At 45.1% G+C, this 24292-nt stretch overlaps 2 protein-coding genes across 2 annotated transcripts in view; both read left to right on the top strand.

The window, feature by feature from the left end:
* GALNT12 (polypeptide N-acetylgalactosaminyltransferase 12) overlaps positions 1-7624 on the top strand; it is a 49957-nt gene extending 42333 nt beyond the window's left edge. Inside the window, exons 9-10 of the mRNA XM_055705634.1 lie at positions 2976-3131; positions 5820-7624. Of these exons, the coding sequence (XP_055561609.1) occupies positions 2976-3131; positions 5820-5957 (294 nt within the window). The 3' untranslated portion in view covers positions 5958-7624. The remainder of the gene's footprint in view (positions 1-2975; positions 3132-5819) is intronic.
* Positions 7625-15079: 7455 nt separating this feature from the next.
* The window catches only part of GABBR2 (gamma-aminobutyric acid type B receptor subunit 2), a 487779-nt gene continuing 478566 nt past the window's right edge, over positions 15080-24292 (top strand). Inside the window, exon 1 of the mRNA XM_055706084.1 lies at positions 15080-15869. Coding sequence (XP_055562059.1) covers positions 15555-15869 — 315 coding nt within the window. The 5' untranslated portion in view covers positions 15080-15554. The remainder of the gene's footprint in view (positions 15870-24292) is intronic.

Below are 24292 nucleotides of genomic sequence, written 5' to 3'. Positions count from 1 at the left end.
TTATGAAGTCCAGCACCTGCTTCCATTTATGTCCGAGTAAGTAAAACCGGTCTCGTGAAACTAAGGTCCCTGGTAATTTGTTGCTATTTTTTCCTTGAATCCATGACCTAAGTAAGAGGGTTCGCTTTAGACCCTTTGAGTTGCTTTTGTGTAACCAGTAAGAAAGGTATCTGTGGGTTGTTTAAAATTAGTGTGTTCATTATAACAAGAAGGTGAGGATACAGCTGTGGTGAAAGAAGGAGCTCAGTGTGTATGGAAGAGAGGCAGAAAATCAAAGCACTGGCTACTTGGTGCTTGCGCCACAGGCTGCTGATGTTTTGTGGAAGTGCCTGCCCCAGCAGACAAGAATGAAAGGCTTTAAAATTCAGTACGAATACAGCCCCTTGCCCTTCTTGGTGTGGCTGGGACGCACACCAAGCGCATGGTGGCAGGGAGCCAACCCGATGTGGTAAGAGGACGGGAAACCACTCAACAGCCGGCTTTGACAGTACCCCCCCAGTATTCCCATTTGCATCTGATAATTTGAATAAAATATGGAGAGGCAAACAAAGAGCTTAGCAAAGCTCCTGGGTTTTCTGCGAAAGGGGTATCAGACCAGGTAACCTCTCTGCTGCTTCTGCCTGTCAAGTGCAGACTTCCTTCTGTGTGCAGAATAACAATGGTCAGTCACAGAGAGGGATGAGAGTGCGTGGATCAGTTTGAAAATGCTTCCTTTTTGCCCACAGAACCCACTGGGCAAGGAAAGAGCCCTAAAAAACACTTCACCTTTTGAGGTGGAAAAGATTTATCTTGTGTATTACTGGAGCTTGAAAAAGCCCAAAGTCTGAGGTATTTATTCCATTTGAAGCAGTATAGGGTAAAGAACTGTGTAATGTTCATTGGGCAAGGAGGCAGGAATGCTTGGTTGCTAATAGTATAACCCCAATCCTTAATGTTATCCAGAAGTCAACCATTTTGTTTGCTCTTCTCCAAAATCTGGTGCAAGTCCTTGAGAGGCCATTTGGGAAAGATGACAGTAGTAAGGAGCACTCTGATCTAGGTAGCTGTTCCATCTACTCTTGGTGCACCTAGTACAATCAGCAGCTTGCAGGCTTTAACTGATACTGAATACGTGGCTAAAAAGAGTTGTTATATCTAATGAATCCATTAATGACCAAGGCTCTAAGTGTGGTCTTGTAAAAGTGGCAGCTGTAAAAATGTGTCCACCCAGACACAAACGAGTAGGAGTGAAGTTTTTTCTTTATTGACGAGTCATAGGCTTAAAATGAGTGCCCTTATAGCTCACTGTGGTGCCCAAAGCAGCCGGCGTTCCGTGTGCCAGCCAGGTGCTGAACCTGGGAACTAAAGCCTGAAGGCCAGGGAACAGCCTCTGTCTGTTAAGAGTTAATAATAATATTTTAATAAATGGGCAATATTATTACAACTGATGATGATGAGACATTTCTGGCATAAAGCAAATGGCATAAAGGTAGCACAGCCTGCATCATAGGAGCAGGCCCCAGCAATAGGTTTCAAGGGGAAAGGAGAGTCTCCTGGGTGTTAATGTCAGCAGGTAGACTTCAAAACTTGAAGTTGCTTTCTCAAAAAACTCTCACTTCCCTTTGGGGCTTACCACTAATGAATGGTGGCAAACAGGTTAATTGTGGGGGGGGGGTCAGTCACTTGCATCACTGGTGGGGCAAAAAAAAAAATATAGCCATGAAGCACTACAGGGGGAAGCACTGGTCTGTGTACAGCTGCAGTGACCACCTCGGCAGAGAAATTCCTGAGTGTGATAAAAGGAGAGGCAGATTTCATGAATCAACTGCTATCAGTGTAGTCTAGATCAGGGCTCTTACAACCTGGAAATGGGTGACTACAGACTTTGTAATCACATGGTCCTGTTTACATTAAAACTCTGCTTCCAGTTTACCTTTCAAGGGTAATTAGCCTTGATGGTCGTTAAGGGTGGTTTTGTGGCAAGTTCAAGTATATACAACACTTCTGAATTGGTACAGCTCCCTTCATAAAACCTTACAGTCTCTTTCTCCAGGGGTGAAACAAAACTTCTGTCCCTCATCCTTGTATTGGTTTCCACTAATGCAGCTATACTATTGGTAACAAGCAATTTTCTGATGTGTATAAAAACCTTCCTCTGCTCTACTGAGAATAATCTGAATTGGATCTAAACACACATCCATGCACTATAGTAATCTAAATTATTTACAAGTGTGCTAAATACAAACAACTTTCAGGCTCTGCTGCTCTTTAATGAAGTCCAAAATTTGGCAAATGTCCATGATAAATATACAAATTTTAAGGAAGTCTTCAACCATAATTGCTACAGAAGCCAAGATGTTTTAGAGCATGCTCAGAACACCTCTGTAGAATACTGTACAACAAGCAAAGCTAGTAAATTGTCTTTATTCTGTTCATGTTTAAAGGCAGCTGTAGCTGATTTGCCTCAAATAATGTCTTAAAATGTTATATTATAAAATGTTCATCACCATGCATCTTGAATACTTTGTAACTGGAAATGAACCTTGACAAAAACTGCACTTGAAACTATGCAGAGAGCTACTCTTTAATTAAAACTAACATTGTTTTGTGACAACTGAATTAAGAAGGCATGATGTCAGACTATAAACTGTTTTCCATCCTATTTTTAAGGGTGATCTAGAATGTGAAAGTAGAATTTTATAGTCAGATTTTTTTAAGTTCTTTAATGCTGGAATGTCTGTTTTCCAGGGCATTTATTCAGCACTTCATACATTTTAAGTGCTACTAGAGTAAAGCAGTGCTGTGATGAGATTGATTTTCTGTAAAACGCTGAGCAAACGGCAGAAGTTAAGGCTCCTGGAATACTTCTGGAAGAATTTCTCTCCACAACAGCAACTTCAATATGTGAACTTAATTATCTTAGTGTGTCCTCTAAGTACTTTCCTGTGTACATATGAAGTGACTGTTGTCCTTTGTTTCTTCTCTTGGATTTGTAGTTTTTCGAGTACACATCCCATAATGAAATACGTTACAACACTCGACAGCCAGAAGTCTGTGCAGCAGTCGATTCAGGGACAGACTACTTGACAATGTACTTGTGTCAAGAAAATGTCCACAGTATTCCTGAAAATCAGAAATTTGTTTTGAGAGAGGTAAGTGTGTCTGCTTGGTTTTGGGTTTGGTATTTTGGGGAGTGGATGGAAGGAGAATTGTTGAGGGTGGGTTTTTTTTTCTTTTTATCTTACTGCTGGCACATCGTGTAGGCTACATTGAATAGATCTCTGGGAGAAATATGTTATCTTGGCTTTTAATATCTGAACACAGAACCAGGGTAGCAGCAGTGCACAGGTGAAGAGTATGCCAGTCAAAGTACGGAAAGACAAGAGGAAGGAAAGTGCCCTCCTTAATCTCAAAGGAGTTGGGAAGATTGGCAGAGGTCTGTCTTTGCCCTGTCCCCATCTAGCACTTTCTGTGGGCTGCTTGGTTCTCTCTCACATCTCACCCTACTGTCTTCTCCTGAGAACTGATGTGCCTTCATATATGCCTTCCCCAGCCAGTCTCATGGCTATGGTCTGCTTCTGCTCTCCTTTCATTGACTTCTTTTATTTCCCAGTGTTGTACCACCATATCTCTCTGATACTTCACATACCACCATTACTTTACACTCTTCCCTGCTTTTGAGCAGCTGCTGCTGCTGCTTTGCAAAACCCATCTCTCATGACCCTCCCTGTGCGCAGCAGAAGTGCTCCCTGAGCTTTTCTGCAGTGTAATGTGCAGCTGTGTAATTTGATGCACTGTCAAAAAATACCTTCCACCCTACTCCTGCCCCAACAGGACACATCTTACTGGCTGTGGGCAGTCGGCAAATCTGTACCTCTCTTCTTCAGCCTTAATGCCTACTCCCAAAGGAGAGGAATACTGAGAAATATGGAGTATATTTAATAAACATAACGTGATCTTAGAAGACTGCGTTTACTAGTTTTTAATCTCTGAAGGAGTTCCTGGATGCCAGAGAGAAAAAAATATCGGATGAAAAATGATGGCCTTGTTTAGGTTCTGGAGTGTTATTATTTAGCTAAAGGAAAAGGTCATATAATATATCAAAATGGTTTATTTACATAATGTGTCTGCATAATGCATCTAAACTCTACAGGCTCCGTGGCTGACAAATTTCATGCTTAGATACTACCATCAGTGATAGGTGGCAGAGTAAATTCTAAAGAAAAATATGAAAACAACTGTCCGTTCACTAGATCTAGTCCAGACTGAAGCTCACAGTGGTATTTACTAAGTAAAACAAAATTTTTAAAAAACTGACTTTATAAATGATGTTTCATTTTTAATGCTGACTTTTAACAAAATTTTTCAAAGTTATATGCATTAATCCCTAAGATGACATATATTGAATGACCCTCAGTGACTTCAGGAAATAATTAAGAAAGCACAAGTTTGGAATACATAAATTTCCACTGCATTCCTAATCATTAGCTTTTAGCATCTGATACCTTAGGAATTATTTTAAATCTTCTTTCTTTCTTGTGATCACTTTGTGCCTGTGGGTGATTTGAACATACTGCTCTGCTCCAGTTCCCCTTCTTCTGTTGTATTAAATCAAAATCACTGGTCCCCACCTTTCAAGGCAAGCGATGGGTGAGGTGTCAGTACCACATTTCTCTTGCTTTGTGCAGAAAAGTGTCAGACACTGGAAAAGCTGTCCTTATGGATATATCATAATCAAAGATTTGAACAGCCTTCCCAGCAGCCTGGCAGGAATTAAGTTCTTACGGGCACTGAGTCAAAAATCAGTGAGGCAGATATTGATTACTTCACTCAAAAATTTGAATTATCACAATGGAAACAAGAAAGTAATTCAGGAGCTAAGCCCATGAGCAAGCCCATGGGCAAGCTGCTGGGTATCAGTGGCTGCAGCTCGAGGCACAGTTAGCGCAGCGCTCCACACAGCAGGAGGAGCAGGCTCGCAAAGGGGTCAGGGTTATGCTCTGAGACAGGGTGTTGGCATTTTTCTTTTGAAGCTGCTGGAGGCTTTGGAAATGGTTACAGGTGGGAATGTCACCTGGGCCAGAGGAATGGTTCTGGAGCAGGGCAGTTCTCCACAGCTGGCTATGCCGCCTTTTTGCAGGTCGCTATCCCAGTTGACAGCACTCCCAAATTGGAGCGAGGGACAGGAACTGGAGATGAAATGTTCTTGGAGACTCCTGTAGTAGGAGACCCTGAGGCCTCAAAATGTGTTCTTTGGGAAATTTGACTGTGGAGGCCTGTCAGACCCTACACCTCAGAGGCAGCTGTGCTGCCCTCCAGCCAGCAAGCTAACTCCACACACATCTGCAGGCACCAGGGCATGCTTAGATATTTTTGCCTTTTCCGCTAAAAATATACCCTGTGAAGAAAGGGGAATTTTTTTCCCTAAAAATGTATTCAATAACTACACTTAACTAACAACATTTACGTTTTACTTGTAAGATGTGCAATACGTTGGTGAATTTGGGTAATGCATGTACTTGGCTTTGCTTTTCTCTGCCCATGTTCTGGTGCAGTAACAAAATGCAATGAAAGTGAGTGAGGTTGGCACGTCATTTACAGGCTTAGATGTCAAAACACCAATCACTCTGAAGCACTGTTAGTGTAGGTTTAAAAGCAGGATCTTCTGACAGAATTTCAGACATCCTCAAGTTGGGCATTTTGACTTCACTGCATGGCCCCATGAGAAGGGTATGTGTGATATTTATTTGTTACGAATGTCTTCCGTTACTTTTAAAACACAGTGATATGCCTGTAATTTTTAAGAACTGAAAAGCAAAAATTATTTCTGTGTTTTGCAGGATGGTACCTTGTTTCATCTACAAACCCAGAAGTGCGTACAAGCTGAGTCAAATGCTTACAGTGGTAACCCAGCACCATTGTTACGACCGTGTACCAATTCGGACTACCAAAAATGGTTCTTCAAAGAAAGAAGTTGATCCAGATGTCTTCTAGGATATAGCTGAATACGAAAATGTGCTCTTTCTAGCCAGCAGTTAGTCAGCCTTTTGAAAATCACATAAGTGATATATTTTTGTATGGAAAGAACTGCAATTAGTTTACAAGCCTTGGGTTTCGTTTTCTGGAGCATTAAAAGGCACTAAGCATTGAGAGCTACGTAAAGTGCAGTGTGGTGGTTATATCATTCCACAGAATCTGATCCTCTTCTCTTTGTTTGGCAGCTACATAACTGCTTCTGAAGTGTCTTAGGTTCTTTTCACAAGTGACAATATATTATTTTAATCTGCTGTATGAAAGTAAGGCGGTCAAAGTAATTGCACTAATGTTATCTGCCAATAACTTAAAATGTTTATTTTTCTATTAAAACATTCTGCAGTTGGACCTTTTAACGGATAGTAGTTAATAATTCTTGTCTTAAATACAAAGAAGGTAAATGTCGGCCAGATTCTCCCATAACTACCACAAAACCCTCACTGAAGGCTGTGGATTTGCACGTGAAGGCAGAGTAGGTCTGCATGTTTTTGCACAAATAACAATCTAGATGCATATGGATTGCACATGCTTGACAATGCTATACGTTAAATGTTGTGACAATTTAAGATGCTCATGGCACTTGACGAGTTTCTAATTATGCTTGAGTCTGAGTTTGGAGTAAAATGGGGATTTTCTCATTTTTCTTAAAGAAGTAAGGCAACAATATTCAAAGGTGATGCTCTGGGAAAAGCTATTTGGATTCACATGGATCTAGCTATATGGCTGTGTCCCAGAGTGCACAATGTACTTTATAATGATTTTCAACATGCGTAAAACTTGCAAGATCAGACCTAGCAATAATTCTTTTGACAAATTTCAAAATTACAGTTAGAAGAAATAAATCTAAGAAACTGTATATTTCATTAAATTTTAAACATTTAAATAGTTCATATAAAAACAATTATATGAACAAAAATGGTTTTGTATCTAATTGATATGATATGCAGCTGATGTATTAATACAAAAAGAATTGTCTTTCAGGTATCACTTGCATTTTGTCTGGGAACTCCTTTCCTGATAAGTTTGCCATGTCAGCACATACAAGCCCTATTGAAAATACAGGGTTTAAGCTTCACCAGGTACAAGATGTTTTCTGCCGTGGTATGTGAGATCCGCCTTACCCAATCAGACAAATAGCATATGTAGCAATGTATTTGGTCACTGACCGCCGTTATTACAACGCCGATTGAAAGGGTTTCAGGTCATAAGGAAAGTTTCTTTCTGTGTCAGCTGGAGTTATGCTGGCATGCAGAAGCATGAAAGTGCCAGCCTTTTTCCCCTCAGAAGTCTTGGCATCTGTTTCAGTTAGTTTTGGATGTATTTCATTATTTTTGCCTTTGTTCATGTTTTCTATTAAAAATGTACAGCTTTTTGTGTGAATCCTCATAACCTTATGCCATTTTGGCATACCTATTTATATGATTAGGTAGGGGGTGGGGGGAGGGTTTCTGCCTGTAAGTGATGCATATGTGGCTTCTTTGAAGGTCTTTCTAAACCCATGTAGTTAGAATGTTTTTGTGAGCACCTTTGAAGTTTTGTCTCTGTGGGCTGAACTGATGAAATTGATACTAGAATTGATACTAGAATAAATGAAATATTTTGTGATTCAGAAGAGTGGGAACTGTCTTTACAACTATTTTTTTTTCCTTATGGTCAGTGTTTTTGTTTTAATAATTCCTCTGATCTCTTAGGCTGTGATCCCTGCAGCACCTGGGAGAAGACAGCTTTGTTTTACAGTCTCTCAAGTTCCCTTTCCTGCACTCAGTAATGCTTCTATTCAACTGTTAGCAGCAGCAGTGAAAGCAGCACTTTCTGGAGCCACAAATCACAAATGGGTGGCTGCACGAAAGAACTGTAAGAGCTCCAGCAACACAGCAAGAATTTTCTGTTCATTTCTGGTTGGCCTTCTTGACTGTTGATTGAATTAAATTAGTAAGTTAATGAGGGGCCAGCTATTACAAACACAGACAAAACTGTTATTGACCTCCATGGTCCATGAGGTTTTCTTAGTTTTGGGACTTCAAGATTTCATTGTCAGGTGGCATTGGGTAAGTGAAACTTAAAATTGGATATTGTTTTCCATACGACTTCCAACTCTGCACTTGTTTAGAGGGATGTGTTGATGTTTTGAGCTTCTAGTTACATGTAACTGAGCTGTTTTCTCATAAACCAGCAAACCTGCTAGCCTGGGTTGCGTACTTGCTAAGCAAACACATGTTGAGTTCAAAAGCACACACTGTATGTAGCAGTGTCAGCATCTTGCTCCCCTTATGTTGGCCTTTTAGTCCATCTACTTACTGTGTTTTCTTCTTGATCTCCTTTTCTTCTTCTTAACTCACTGGAATCGTATTAATGTCTGGGTTCAGGTTTGGAGGGTGAAGGCCTCCATCAAGCATCCGAGTCCTAGTGCATGTCTTCCAGCTTCCTTTGGCAGGAGGTCAGGTTACCTGCTGAGGAACGGGCTGTGGACTTTGGGCTTTTCTTGAGCAGAGAAGGGGCTGGATGCCTCACAGAAATGCAAAAATCAGAGGACTTCAGTCCTAGAATGGTACTTCATCTGGTTATGGCCTCCTAGGGCTTACTTTGAAAAAGAGAGAGAAACGCTTTCCACATGGTCCAAATCAAGAAACAGCAGGTCCCCCCATCCTTAGTATTCATCTTCCTTTTATATTTAAGAGTCGTATGTTTCTTTTCCCCTTTGCCACTCACTGTGTGAAGCACCCATAAAACCAAAACTTGCAACTCAAGCTTATTGGTAACTTTAAAGTAGTGGGATGCTGGCAGTGCAAACTGGGAAATCTCAAGGCTCCTTCCTCCATTTTGTGCCATCACTGTTCAAAACAAGAAAGGACATTTTTTAAATATAGAGATTGACTGAACAAATTGTCCTAGGAAGGTATCGGTCCAGCGCACAGTACGCCGTATAAAATTCTAGGATAGAGATGAAGAAATCTGTCTTCCAAGTGGATTTTATTCCTTCCCTGTTGCCTAGCTGCAAATACAACCCCTCCCATGCTTACTGCCCTTTTTTTAGGCATTATACTGGATCAGCGTGATTCGGTGTTCTCCTGGGTTCCTTCCATTTCCCTGGCCTGATGCTCCTTGGATGTCCCTAGGTATGGGGCATATTTGGCACAGTTGAGGCACAAAAGATTAACTCTGCAAAATGTTTTCCTGGTTTTCCATACCCTGTGCTAAATGTACCTCATGAGGGGGATAGTAATATACAAGAAGTCTTTAATAAATTACCTGATAGGATTTTCATCAATGTGAGAATTTGGGGCTGTAAGTGCTAACTGAACTTGCTGGGTTTTTTGAATAATAAAAAAAAGTCATTGAAAAATGCTTATTTCTTAGTCTTTGTATTCCTTTATATAAAAAAAAATAATAAATAATTGCAATCCAGATTGCTGTCTGGTGCTGGATTCCTTTTTTTTTTTTTTTTTTTTTTTTAATTAATTTCTTTGAACTCATTAGGTAACTATTTTGCTGCGTTTCTTTTCTTTTATTCTGCCACTGTTCTCCTTTCATTTAAACATTCTGGGTCTTCAGCATGGGCTAGAACTTCCTGGATTTTCACTTCAACAGGAGACAGTATATGAATCTTCCTTCGAAGAAATAAACTACTAGAACCTCTGTATGTGCTGTCTTGACTGAACCATGGTGATGGAGGATTGTTACAGCTTGAACAAAAACCCAGGAACAACAGTCATCATTGGATATTTGTTGGGCAAAATGAATTGGAAGCAGTATGTCCTGCTAGCTCTGCTGAAATAAAAGACTCAAAGCTGTGTTCAATTTTTGTTATAGGAAGTTACAGTATTTACTGGAAGGGGAAATTCATGCTGGTTGGTAACACCAGGACTGATGGGATTTCGCTCCTATTCCCTGTGTATGAAAACGGGGGCAGTTACACAGTGGTAGTGCTGGGTTGGTAATTCTAAATCTGATGTTCTTTTAATTTCATTTAGCTTTCTTAAAGCCTTTAGTTTGGGAGATTAATTTGAAGCTGAGCATTGTTCTCGTACCCTGATATAAAGATGTAGCAGTCAAGATGTCTGGAGCAACTCTAGGGTTAGGATCGTGCAGCTGTCTATATACGCTTGCAACTGTGAGGTTTTTGGCAACGTTTGAGAATGCTGTATAGACTCGTAACAAAGATAAAATTTTGACAGTGCTAGAAACTTAGCTGAGAGAGGTGTGAAAGTCCTTGAGAGGGAGGGAAGAGAGGGATAGCGGAGCTCCCCCGGTTCTGTCAGGGTGCTAGCAGTTGACTGCAACAGCAATAGCTGTGTTTGAACTGGAGCATTGCAGTATTCTTCCACTCCCCATTTACAGAGAAAAACAATTACGTATGTATATGCAGTACTAAAATTACTATGCCTAGATCAACAGTTTTCAATATTTTTTTTCCAGTCCATTACTCACTGACATTTATATGAATAGACAAAGCCTGTTTAGACCAGTCCCAGTCAGCGCTGACAGGAATGACGTGGCTGTAAGATGACATACTTTTAGAGGCTTCCAAGACTTCCAAAGGGAGTTGGAGACAGAAACAGGGCAGGACCTTCTCAGTGACTTCTATCTTCAAAAGCAGTAAGAAAGTAAGATGGAGGATGCAGGAAGTGAGTCACTGGCCTGCTGGGCAGCGTGACATATTTCATGTAGCATCAGACCATCTCCCAGAATGGGAGAAGGCTTGCAGCAGATGCAATTTCTTTCTTGGTGGTGAGGGAAAAATCAGTTTTCTGGGTTTCCATGGTCTGAAGATACTTAACTTGCAGCTGAAGAAAAAATGGTCAAGGGAGTCATACCAGTACAGATACTTGGACCTGAAATTCGTGAATTAGGTAGTCTGTGACAAGCAAATATAAAGAACAAAAATGTTAACTGTGCATACACTGTGAGAAGACTTACTAATAACTGAGAGAAACTGGAAATGAACATTAGCAGGAAGATACCTGACATAACTGGTTTTATAGTGGAAGGATTCACGTGATTGAAATGCTGGAGTGGGTACTATGTCAAGATGAAAGTGACATTTGATTTTTGGGCAAAGAGAACAGGATTTACAGGCTTTGTGAACTGATATTGTAGCCAACAAGGCATAAACAGATCAGAGGGTGTCTCGTCTAGACCACCAAATAAGAATATAATGCCTTTTTGCATAACAGATACAGGATATGTGCTACTTCAAGGGATTTCATCCTAGGGGATGCACTTTACCAATTTATGGGAGCAAAACATTCTGGGAATTTCTAAGAAAAAAAAAAAAAAGGCAGCTGGGCAGGTGGCTGTGTCTGACACAATCTTTAATAAGCAGTTTGGTGCAATCATCCTTTAGGCTTCCTTTTATTTAAAATGAGCTGCTACCTGGGCATCTGTTATGCATAAACATAAGATAGTACCTATGAAAGAAGCGATTTCTCAGTGCCGAGAATTGGAAAGAAGCAGGGTTTGCAAAATACATGTATACGTGTACAACATGAAAGTTTTTGATAGGATTGCAAATTAAATATTTTAAAGTGTCAGGAATAAAGTTCTTTGTTAAATCTAAATTTAGCCTCAGTGCATCTATTACACTATTGTCTTTAATTACATGATTTTCTTGCCTCATGTTCCTGTTTTTTTTTTTTACAAAATACGTGGAAACTGTCTTTTTCATGCCTCACTGAGTATACAGGAAGGATTTTGAGAGGCTTACTTTGCCTAATCCTCATTGTTCAATATATGGCCTTATTTACTTCCCCATAGTAATATCTAGCCTGAAAAATAAAAGGTTATTTTCTTAGCTTTTTCTTATGTAACTGGAATGTTACAGTGTCTTAGTGCTTGCCAAATATTTATTGCTCTATCTTCACGGTATGACCGTTAAGATAGAGCATCCCTGTTCTACTGACAGGGAATGCAGTAACAAAAAGATGAAGGTCACAAGTACCACATTATTAAATGCTGTTAATTTGAAGTGTAGCTTTGCTTAGTTTAAATGATATCCCAGACTTCTGCAGTTCAGACACAGGAGCTGGGATTCATTTGACCAAAGGTGATCACCTTCAAACCTGAAATGTGCATGTGGATGAACTGTCGCCCCAGGGCTCCTGTTACGGACAGAATAACGCACAGAATGATGTATAGAAAGGATCTGCTGCCAAGTGCCCCCAGAATGAGGAAGGTAAATCTTGGTTTCCCGGGCCTGCTTTTGGAACTGGTTTGTGCTCCAGGGTAAGCATCAGCTCCATGAGATAGCACTTCCCAGGTGTGTTTGGCTGACCTGGCTTCCCCGGAGCGCCGTGCTGGCACTGCTGGCGGCTGGGCCCTTTCCCCATGCCTGGGCAAGCCCCCAGCTGTACGCCGAACAAAGCTGTGCAATAACTCTTTTTGACCCGTGTTTGGAAAGAAGCAAAGAGATGCATTCGATTCTTAAAATAACAAAGGGACATTTGCTGCTGCATCAATAACAAAGAAGGATGTCAAGCAGTTGCCAGTAATATTCAAGGTATTAACTCTGTTGTACCACGTAACTCGAACTCAAGCTTTCTTTCAGAAAGACCAAGTTCTCAAAAACTGGGAAGTTGCTTAAAAAAAAAAAAAAAAAAAAAGCAGCTTAGAAAACTGATGGCATTCCAGAGAGAGTGTGAGTGCATGTGTCAATATACTGCCAATATTTTAAAATGACAACCACAGTGATCCAGGTAGCTGCAGTCCTGGTAGCCAAGTACTGGAGAAAATCCTAGAGTGATACGGGATACAAGCAGTGAAGAATGATTTTCTGTGAGACAGACTTTGACAAACAAACTGGTTATCTATGGCAGATCAAGTTGAGAATGGTGAAACATCATTTAGCGTAGGAAATTCTGATTAAAAATAACATTATGCATAATCAATAAGGCACCTATTCCTGTTGGCATCCTAGGGAGGTCTGTTCCTGGTGTCACGATAATCAATTTTCTGGAGGAAAATAAGTTACTGATACATTTGCAGGTGACAAAGAAACTGCTGGACAGGCCACTTGTGCAAATAAAGCGGAGTTTGATTTATCCTAATGCCAGATCAGGTGCGCAGGAGCAAAGAAGGATAGGTCATGCTTGTAGGCAGTATGGATTCAAACCATGGTGTAGATTATTCCACAAAGAGGCAGCCCCACAAGGACAACAGACTGGCTGGTTGGGATTAGCTCTCCTGACCTGCTCGGCCCTTGGAAGCGGCTGGTGCCGAGGGAGGTGCCGAGGTCGCTGCTGGTGGCCCAGGACTGACGGGTGGCAGAATCAGAAAGGCCAGTTCACGCACAGAGTGGAAAAAGGAGAGGTGCCCTGGCAATGCCTCCAGGAATGATTTCTGAGGTGAGGAAAAGTCGCTCTGGTTATTTTACAAAAGCAAAACCCCAGTGATTGATCTTAGCCCGTGCACGTGGGAGATCACTGGTACAATGTCCCCTTAAGCTGATACAGGCATGAAAACCTGCGGCTGGAGGCTGGAATAAGACAAATGGTTACCGAGTATGAGCTACACCTCTCAGCAAACTAATTAGCGATCAAACGGATTTATCAAGAGATGCCGTGGACTTTTCATTACTGATGTCTTCAAGTCAGCACTGCTGGATGTCATTCCAAGGGAAAGGCCGTAAAGCAGTGAGTGTTAGGAGATCATGGGTGGAGGCCATTTAGCCCAAGGTCACGATGCTCTTAGAATTCTTTAGTCCACAGTGATTCTTTCCAAGTTATCGCACAGATGCCACCGTCGCGTGTGTGATACGGATTAGATGTATTACGCTGATCTTGCAAAGGTTTGCTGTGAGCAACTTCAGGAGAATTACGAGTGTGTGTAAGAAGCGAGGTGCCTAAGGCAGGGTTAAGGAAAGTTTTGCACTTGCCAGTAGCGCCTCCTGAGTGGGATCCACCTGCCTCGCAAGGCACAGCGACCCTCTTCCCTCGCCTCCTGGGGCTGCCCAGCCGGCTGCAGGCGAGCGGTGGCTGCTCGGGGACTTCGCAAGCCACGGCCGCGGGTGGGCAGTGTGCACGTGCTTGCCGGCGCGGGGGCACGCTGGGAGCCAGGCGGGAGCCTCGGCAGGTGTGTGGGGTGCGCCCGGCACCCCCTGAGGCGCGGCGGTGCCCGCGGGGGCGAACAGGCGTGGGGAGGGCTCGGCGCCCCCGGCAGCCCCGCCGAGTTCTGCGGGGAGAGCCGCCGCGACCGCCCCGAGCGCTGCTCCCGCAGAGCGCCCGGCCCCTGCGTGCCGCAGCGCGGCCACGGCGCGGGCCGCGCGTGTGCGTGTGAGTGCGTGTGCGAGCGCGTGTGCGTGTGCCTGTGCGCGCGGGGCTGGCGGTGCCCGGCCGGGGTGGCGGCGTGTCAGCGCGCGGGGGCGCGGGTGGGCCGCGACGGGGCGTGTGCGCGGGACCCGCCCGCGTGCCTGCACAGGCGAGCGCGCGCGGCAGTGTGCGCGCGTGTGCGCGCGCGACGAGGCGCGCGTGGGGCGGGTGCGCCTCCGCGCGGGGAGAGCGCGGGCCGGGGCGCGCGGCACCCGCCGGCCTCCCCGTGCCTGCGGGTGGGCAGCGGCCGCGCAAGCCACCTCCCCGCGCCCACGCGGCCCTCGCGCTCGCGTTGCGAGCCCCGCCCGCGGAGGGTGCCCGGCCCGCGGGCGCTGGATGCCGGTGCCGTGAGGGGAGCGCGGCCCGGCCCGGCCCGGCCCGGCCCGGCCCCGCCGCACACTTTGCTCTGCCCCCGGCCCCGCGCTGCGCATCCCGCTCGGCGGCTCTGCCCGGCCCGAAGGGCGGGCGTGGGCGGCACCTCCCGCCCGCGGCGGCTCTGCCCGACCCGCGGGGCGCCCGCGCCCGCTGCGCTGCCCCGGATCCCGGGGAATGCGGCACTAGCACCCCCGCCCCGGCTCGGCACCACTCCCCTCCTCCGCCTCCCCAGCTCTTAGGGGGTGGTGGTGGCTTCTTTTGCTCTTCGGCATTTTCTGCTGGAGCATCCTTTTTTTTTTTTTCTTTTTTTTTTTTTTTTTTCTCTCCTCCTTTTGGAGGAGGAGGAGGAGGAGGGGGGAAGGAGGGAGGTGTTCCATGAGGGCTGCTCGGGCCACCCCTCCGCCCCTCAGAGGTGCTGTCCCTCCCTGAGCGGAGAGGGGGGAGAGCAGCCGGGGAGGCAGAGGCAGGTCCCCCTGCCTTGCTCTGCCGCCGGGGAGAGAGGAGGAGGGTGGTGGGGACCGCGACTCTGTGTGCGTGGTGGTGGTGGGTATTTATTTATTTATTGCTCCTGGTGGTTGCAGCTGACAGACCTGGGAAGGAGTAGGCGCCATTGCCAGAAGGATTATTGCCAGGGGAGGGAAGGGGGGGGACGACGACAGCGAGGAGACCCCGAGGCTCCCGGGGAAGCAGAGAGCGGCGGCTCCTTTCCTCCCGCCTTGGCTTCTGCCGCCGGGGGATGCGCCCGGACTGAGAGGGGCTCGGCTCCCTTCCGCCACTCTGTCCGTCCCCCCACCCTCAGTCCTCCTCCTCCTTCTCCTCCTCCTCCTCCACCCCCCCCACCCCCCCCCCCCCCCATCCAGCAGCATGCATCCCTCTCCGCGGAGACCGGCCGCTGCCACCTCCAACCCTGCCATGCTACTGCTGCTCCTGTGCCTGGGCTGGGCGCCGCCGGGCTGGGGCTGGCCGCGGGGCAGCTCCCGGGGGGCGGCCGGGCTGCCCCCCAACGCCACCACGCCGATCTCCATCATGGGCTTGATGCCGCTCAGCCAGTCCGAGGAGGACCAGAAGAGCAAGATCGGCCGGGGGGTGCTGCCCGCCGTGCAGCTGGCCATGGATCAGATCCGCAACGAGTCCCTCCTCAACCCCTATTTCCTGGACCTGCGGCTGTACGACACGGAGGTAGGGACCGCCGCGGGCCCCGCGCCGCCGGGCGCAGGGGGAGGCGCCGCCGCCCAGTCCCGGGGCGCTGCGGGTGCCGGGGCGCAAGGGCAGCGCGGACGCCCGGGCCGGAGCTGCGGCTGCCGGCGGGGCCGTACGCGGCGCCTCGGAGCCCGCCCGACCCGCCCGGCCCCGCAAGCGGCCGGCAGGTGCGGAGGGACCGGCGGCGGGAGGGAGAGGACGCGGAGCTGGCGGGCCGTATCCTGCTGGCCCTGCGTATCCGGAGCGGCTGCCCCGGCCGCCGGGGCTCGCCCTGCCGCTCCCGAGGGCGCCTCTGCCCGGCGCGGCCGGGGCCGCTTGCAGCGCGGGGGTGGGCCCGGGCGGGTGCCCGGGTGCCGGGGGGTGCCGGGGGTCCGCTGCCCTTGGCACGCACGTACAGCGGCGGGAGGCGGGCTGCTCTCGCTGGCGCTCCCTCGCCCGGCAGAACTGCGGCCGCATCCCTCTCCCAGGCGCTACCCGCTCAGCAACAGATGCACGCCGGCCGCTGGACTCCCCCTCCCCGCCAGCGGGCACACGCTGCCAGCCCGGTTTATCCCACGCAGCGCCGGGGCGCGAAGGGCAGCGGCCGCGGCCGCAGCTGGAGGAGGAGGAGGCGGCAGGGAGGCTCTCGCAGGGTTTCGCCGGGTCTCCCTCCCCTCCTCTGGCTGGCGCGGCGGGAGCGGCTGGGCGCCCGCCCGGGGGGGCGCGGCGGGCCGCGGAGGCGCTGCTCCCCGCAGTCACACCCGCAGCCCCTTCCCGCGGGGCGCCCGGCGGGGGGGGGGCGGGGGTGCCCGCGGGGTGCCCCGCTCCGGACCGGCGCCGGCGGGCGGGCTGCGCTGGGAGAGGAGCCCCGCGCCGTGCTGTGCGGGCAGGCGTCTTTCCTGTACACGGCAGGGAGCGAGGCAGGGAGCGAGGCGGGGGCTTCAACTTGGTTCCCACCACCAGCCACCCGCAACTGCATTGGGTTTCGGCCACAACTTCAGTAAGCGGGCGTTTGCGGCGGGGACGCGCTGGCTCAATACCGAGGGTTGCCTGAAGATGGCAGTCGTTCCTTGTGTAATGCTGGTGCCGGGCGCTCATTTCCAAGACAACCCCCGGTAAAGCAAACGGCGGCTGAAAATCTTCCCCGCTGTAATTTAAGGAAGCCCCTGCCTTCTGCCCTTCGATTCCCAGCGTCCGAGGAGAGCAAGCTGAGAGCAGCAATGACGGGCTGTACTGCCTCCTGATAGTGTCTCTGCCCCCAGATTCCTACAAAAGGCTCTCCTTCTAGGGCGGCTGCTCTTTATTGACAGAAATTTGTCATAGCGTATTTTCAGATACCTCTGAGCAGAAATCCACGGAGGGCAATATTGCTGAAGACGTCATTTAGGACAGAACATGCTGCCGTCCTGTTGTGTGAACAACGCTGAGATATTGAAAGGCGATACTAGCGAGATGACCCTAGAGTAGCTGTTTGTTTCCTTAAAAAAGATGAATCTCAGGGAACTCTGCAATCGTAATGAAAAGAATTATGGGGGATTTTCTGAATGGCATTACCTGTTTCATAAAGTGAGGTACGTGTTAGAAAAAAAATCACAGTTCTCCTAATCCTGCTTTCATTACATTATGCTGTTTAAATCCTCCCCTTGGATGGAATTGTTACAAAAATAACACATGCATAGGAAGGAGGGAAGCCTGGGCAAGATCTTCCTTCTTCATACAGTAATATCATAATCAATAAGGTGCTGCACTTCATTGCAGTCAAAATATTTCAAAGGTCTTCATACAGATTTCAGGTACTGACCTAGGTACTTAGCATTAAAATATTCAGGGCCGGGGGAGGGAGGGGGGGAACGGAACGAACCCTTCTTTACTCTGGAAAGAGTATCAGTTTCTTAAAAAATGCATTTTTACTGTTTTGTACTCTAGGGACATAAAGAATCGGTCATGTTGCCAGCTTACTGTGTAGCTTTGAATGCTTTTAAGCAATTAATAAATGGATGGTTATGGAATGCTAAGTCAGGCAAATGTATGTATTGGGAGAATGGTTGGATCATTATTGCATGCTTAGTAGTGACAAGTAAATAACTTAGTGTTCATGAAGAACGCTAGATTGACTGCACCAGGACGGCACAGACTAATGGCTGGAATAGCCATCGAATACATGATGGCAGTGCAAACTTTTTCACTTGGTTCAGACATTTCCTTACTCCTTCAGTGCACTTACGGTAAGCAGAAGGGTAGGTGGCTCACCATGCCCACTTGGTCCTCAGCCTATTTTCTGAGGCCACCAATAAATAGACATGCCTGAAGGGCCTGGATCCTTATCATTGTGTAATCGCAGACCAGGGAGTAGTTGTGCCTCTCAGGGCTTCCCAGGTGGTGCTTGTGACATTGTCAGCTCTTGAAAAAGAGAATGTAGAGCATTGAACGCATGGGATTTTTTAATAGCTTGAGAAATAATTGTAGTATATTTATAATGCTTAGGAAATATATGGCAGTGATTCAGAAACTCATATACTCTCTCTCGTGATTTTCCAAAATCTCCCGTTGTCGCAATCTGATGTTTCTATTGCAGTTTTGCATAATGCTTTAACAAAAAGCTCTCAAAAATAATAATGACAATAAAAACCCCTGGATTTTTTTTTATTATGCATTCAGGTAGTCGTACAGAATATTTTAGTTTGCTTGATATTTCTGGTTTGTATAACGAAGCATTATAATGACTTAATTTCTGACCAACCATCTGAAGAACTGCAGCATACCTTCTAAGTTTGTTGTTTGTTGGCACTTGATCTTGCTAACCTTTGAGCCCATGAGCAGCAGCTCTAGTGTTTTTCAATGCATTAAACTGAATTAAGCACTTAAGTACAATCCTTAGTCTACGTCTTAAGCAGTTGTGATTGTGTGAATTACACCTTCATTACAAAATATGACCATAGGTTATAGCAAGTGCATAAAAATGCAGAGGCTTCTTTCTTGAGTATTTTTGATGCTTAAATGTATTTGGAGTGTGATCCTGATCCAGTTCGGTGAACTCTGTTTTGCCACCCCATAGGCATATCTTTATCTATTTGGGCAGTCTAGTGTAGGCTCAGTCAGTAAAACAAAGCTCAGCCAGCTGTAGGCATTTGCACAACTCAGGTCTTAAGTTAGTGACTTTGTGCTGTTCATTTCAGTGAAAGCGGGAGCAAACTCTAGATGAGACTCTTAGGCAAAATTTTGTAATTACGTTATTTCAGAAACTAGAGGATTTATAAAGTGATCATCTGTAAAGAGTCTCATCCCAAACCCACTGAAATTAATGGCAGTAATGCACTGATTCCAATAGCCCTTGGACCAGCTCCTAGAAGTTAAGGGTGCTTGATAGTTTATGGCTTTGGATCAATAACCATGATATAATATTTCTTCTTTTTCCCATCCTTGTGACTGTAACTTTAGTTCGTTGAAAATGCAGAAAAATGTTTTGTGAAATAATTAAAGAGAAAGCTTTACACACACACATGATGTAGTTCACAACTTCATGTAAATCAGGAAAGATGATATGTGCTTAAGCACCCTGACACACATCCGTTACAAGAAAAAAAGCAGCATAACCCTAAAGTACAGGAATTAATCATGCTAGTAGACAATATTATCAATTTCAACAGCATTTAATTTGCATCAGGCAAAACCTGACCATACAGAAACTAGAGGAAGAGGCACAGTGTCAGAAGACAAGTGCTTTAATGGAAGTTGGATATCTGCCCTTCTGCATCTGGACATCTCTCAAATATGGAATATATTTTCTGATTTCTTGTAGGAGCAGTGCTGGAAGTGCTGCACCGACAAGCCGAATTTGTTTTGAATCTAAACACGTGTAGTCAAGAAAGCTGTGTGTGCAAGTTAGAATTCTGTCATTTTTTTCTGAAGATCAAAGTGAGTCTTGACAAGCTGAAAAAAATATTTTCCAGAAGTAAAAGTGGGGTATATTATCACAAAGAGAGAAGAATATTCATACCATTGGGATGAGATTATTTCATGTTCTCTTAACTACTACAAATAAATTGTGGTAATCCTGATATAATCTCATCTTTATGTGATAATACTCTCTAATACCTTTAAATAGCAGGTTGGCATAGAAGGATGAGCTCTGGAAAATGCACAGGACTCCACAATATCTGAAGGAAAATGTGACCTTACTGACAGTTAATATCTATTTGCCTTCTCCTACTCTGTAATTAAGTAGCAAGTACCTTTGCTAATTTATCTGACAAGAAGTTACAGCCTAGGTACCAGTAGCCCTTCTTATTATTTTCTATTTTACTAAAAAATTGTGTGTATTTTCAGTAAAAACCTCCTCCCTCAAAGTTTAAGAAAGTTGTACAGGCTGTGCACCAGTCTGGGTCACACCTACCAGCTATTGTAAGTTTAAAAAGACTCTAAGCCTCCAAATAAAGATGCCTTTTTCAAAAAGACCAGTCATGAATTGTGTCAATGAAGTTGACTCATATCTTCTTCATGCAAGTGGAAGTAAGTCATATTTGCTTATACTAAGGATGGGGAACATATTCTGGAAACAGGAGAGTGGGTTTGTGCCAGTGGTGCAAAATAAGGTGTCTGTCCAGGAGCGTGAAGCTCAGTGTTCAGTAGAACCTGATGGTCCTCTGAGAGGAACAAAGGACTCCCAGTTTCCATCTGACAAACTCTGCCCTAACAGAATTGAGCAAGGGCACCCCTCCCATGCTCCCCTAAAAGAAGTGTGCACAATGTGTTGGTTAGGGCCTTTGCCTTAGGGCGCACAGGTTCAAGTCACTCTGACAACAGCTGGATTTGCGCGGGGAAGTATGGTGTCCCGAAGCCAGGTCAGGACTCTGGGAGTGAGGCCTGACAGGCTTGTGAGTACTTTGAGTAGTAAATTATCTGGAACCTTACTTTAATTTTTAAAGTAGTGCTCAAAAAGGGACAGATACAGTGGTGGTGTGGTCGTCTGAAGAGTAACAGTCAGCTAAATACACAGGAGATGTCAGGGTCTGAGAGAGGGTACAGGTTACAGCAGACTGAACTGGCAGACATTTGTTCTTGTATCGTCAGATGAGTTTGTCAGGCATATGTTGAAGTAGTTGGGTAATTTCTTACCTTTAAATATTACCAAGTACTTGTACTGTCTGATGTATTCAAAGGGTGTAGCATTAAAATGCAATACACTACGTGCATGGATGATGATTACTGTCTACTCTGCTGGCAACGTTCTGCTTGGGAGGGACATTTTTCTTTAAATAGTCACTGTCCCCTTTGACTTTCGCATAATACATAATATGGCTCCATTTGTGGCATAAGCTCTTTTTTCTTTAGAGTTTTGTAAACTTGGAGGGAATAATCTGAAAGTTAAGTGTATATGTTAATTCTATGCTGGCTTCTCCGCTGATGCTAAGATGTGGGTGGGGAGAGGAGAGAAATCATGTATTCACTGCACCCACTCCTCTGGATGCGGATCCCAGACCTGCAGAATGTATATCCTCTAAATACCTCTGCGAAGAGATTAAAGCCAATGTATCATTTTCTGGCATATGTCTTGCAATTTCATGTATAACTTATCCTATGCATACTGCAATGTTATGCATAACACACTGTTATGGAATCTTTTGATTCAAATGCCAAACATGCTCTGTCAGCAGGGAAAAAATATTTTTTGAATAAACCCAGGAAGGAGTTTCCATTTACATTTGAAGAAAGAGGGGGAAGGCCCTATCCTCTGATATGGTTATCAACCAGAGCGAATTACTCAAGTTTGTAGAAAAGATGGGGTGTAATATCCTGGTGATAGCTGTGAAGAAAATATTTGCGATAGGAAAAGGGTGAGGAGGGAGCTAGAAAAGAGAGATTTAATGATGTAATTCACACAGAAAGTTGTCAATGTAATATTTATATTGTTTTAATTAAGTACACATAAATATTTGGGATGGCAACATAAATAGCATCGCATATCAGGGCTACAAAACACCATCTCACATTAATGATCCGAGCATGATGACGCACGTGTGTCTCAAGCTTTGTTTTCTGCTTTTCAGTTTCATTGCTTTATGGATGTTTTCATGGCATATGGTGGAAGAACAATGCATTTGAGCAAACTGCAGAAGCTGTGAGCTAAACAACTCTTTCATGAAACTCAAGTGGAGGCCATTGCTATCACAGGAAAGGAAATATTTTACCTTAGGAAGAGTTGAACCATTGCATATGGAGGTCTGGCTCAGGGAGTCAGGTGATGGAAGTTAGCAGAGGAAAACCCTTTGCAATCCATTTTGGCTTAAATAACCTTTGGAGCAGCTAGGGCTAGCAGAGACATACATTAAGGCCAGTCAGCACAGGTCCTTTAGATGTGCATTGATACCCAGCAGCCCCATATATCCCAGGAGCTCTATTTCAGACTGTGGGATCCCAAGCTGAGAGGGTACAATGCACATACATGACATTTTTTTTTCTCATTTATTTTTGTACTAGGAATCCTGAAACTAAATCAGTGACAGAGCCTGAAGCTTTTCAGGAGCCAGATGCACTGTTCCCGTATTTGTGGGTCTGTCTGAGCTAGAAATGAGATTTGCAGACTTTTGTGGTCCCTGGCTCCAGCATTGATGGACCGGTAGCTTGACTCCTGAAGCAAACTGGTTCAGCCACAGCGTTGCTCTGACTTAAGGAAGGTAGTACCCTTAAGAATAGCTGGAATATATTTTCAGTCATGTTGTGTCTCCCCTTGCCATGCCACTGACACTTTGAGGGCTGTTTTCTTTGCTAGACAGGGATTTCTCTATTTGCAGAGGATTTTGCTGTGGGTAAGATCTGCTGGATTTGGGGGCTGCTTGATGCTGCCTGCTGAGTGGAAACAGGACATACTGACTGGCAAACATATTTTTTTTTTTAGGTTTTCTTTTTTTCCTTGTGATGGAACAACCATGTAATCTCATTGCCAAGTCAGTGATTGAGGTCCAATTTCTGTGCCATTAGTTTTTCATTATCAACGGCCTTTAGTTCTATTTTATCCATAGTATTTTCCAAATAAGTGTTCTCAAATGTGAAAATGAAAGCTAACAACTTAAAGGCAAATATCCACCTTCTCTCTGAAAATAATAGTCACAAAGAACGAGGAATAGAAGGGCTAATTCAGAAGGGCTGTCCAAATTGTTGTTACTGAGGCTCCTGAGAGATGAAGGCCCAGGTAATGGACTAATTGCTTTAAAGTGAACATCATGAGTTTGAGGGATAGGATTAGAAAACGTAGGTTTCCTACTAGGGCCATGGTATTTCTTTTAAATAATTAATGAGTTCTAAGATCAGAGGACCATTAGGATTATCCAGCTCTTACAATATAGGCCATATATTTCACCTGGGGACTTCACTTGCTGCACTGTGAACTAGGATATGTACTTTAGAAAGCCCTCTGATCTTGTGTTGAGGATCCCCCCAAATTCTCCTCCCTGGAAAACTTTTCTCAGTGATTTGCTTGAAATCCCTTTAAAAGTCCATTGCTATTCCCAGCTTAAACTCTGCTGACCCTGTAACCACTGAAGCTGTGAGTGCTCAGCTCCCAGGTTTTGCACACACTGCTCTCCCTGCAGTCCCTTCCTCTCTGCGGAGCCCGGCAAGACGGCTGTGCAGGATGACTGAGGCTTTTTGATTTTTTTATGCCTATTCAGGGCAACCAGCCTTGTATGAAGGGCTCTGATGGACTGGATCCTGCTGGAATCGGAAGTCTTCTTCCCTTCTTCAGATGGTCACAGACCATACATGGCAACCTTGTTAGTTTGCTTCTTGGCAAGCTGGATCTGCTGGATTCATGTGCTCCTTCACAGAGTAGCTGGTTCTGCAGAATGTTTTTTAAGTTCTTGGCTGAACCTCATTTTCTTCTCTACACCCCTTACATTTTCTACCATAGTGTGACCATTTTACCACAGTCCCCATTAGAGGAACTCATCCTGCCTGCCGGATTAAGTTATTTCCAGAATATATGTTTTTTAAAAAATTAAAGAATTACTACCATATATATTTAAAAGAATGTATTTGCTCAATCTTTTAATTTCCTTAAAGTAGTTATGTATTTTAATTTACCATTTACCTACGATAGGCCTCTGCTTCTGCTGCAGCTTCACTGAACTACAGAATTATGTGAAGACTCATACACACAATAGGTGTCTAAGTAACCATTTTACTTCCAAAATCTCCAGGGAGAAGTATTAAGAGGCCCCTTTTGGGATGCTAATTAACTTCCTTTCCACTGTTTACTGCCCCTGGTTTCACAGGGAATTTAATGTTTTTCTAGCAAGGAACACATCTTTCTTTACAAATTTTAGTCTGTATAAAGTGACAGTTTTTGACAGATTAACAAAATCTAATATAACATTTTTCAAGCATTTTGATTATCAGACTACACACCCTTGTGTTTCTTAATAGCA

This window comes from Falco cherrug, chromosome 3 (genome assembly GCF_023634085.1).
Source record: "Falco cherrug isolate bFalChe1 chromosome 3, bFalChe1.pri, whole genome shotgun sequence".
NCBI classification, from domain to species: Eukaryota; Metazoa; Chordata; class Aves; order Falconiformes; family Falconidae; genus Falco; species Falco cherrug.
The sequence above is the reverse complement of the archived record's forward strand: the minus strand, read 5'-3'. Positions and strand labels throughout refer to the sequence as shown.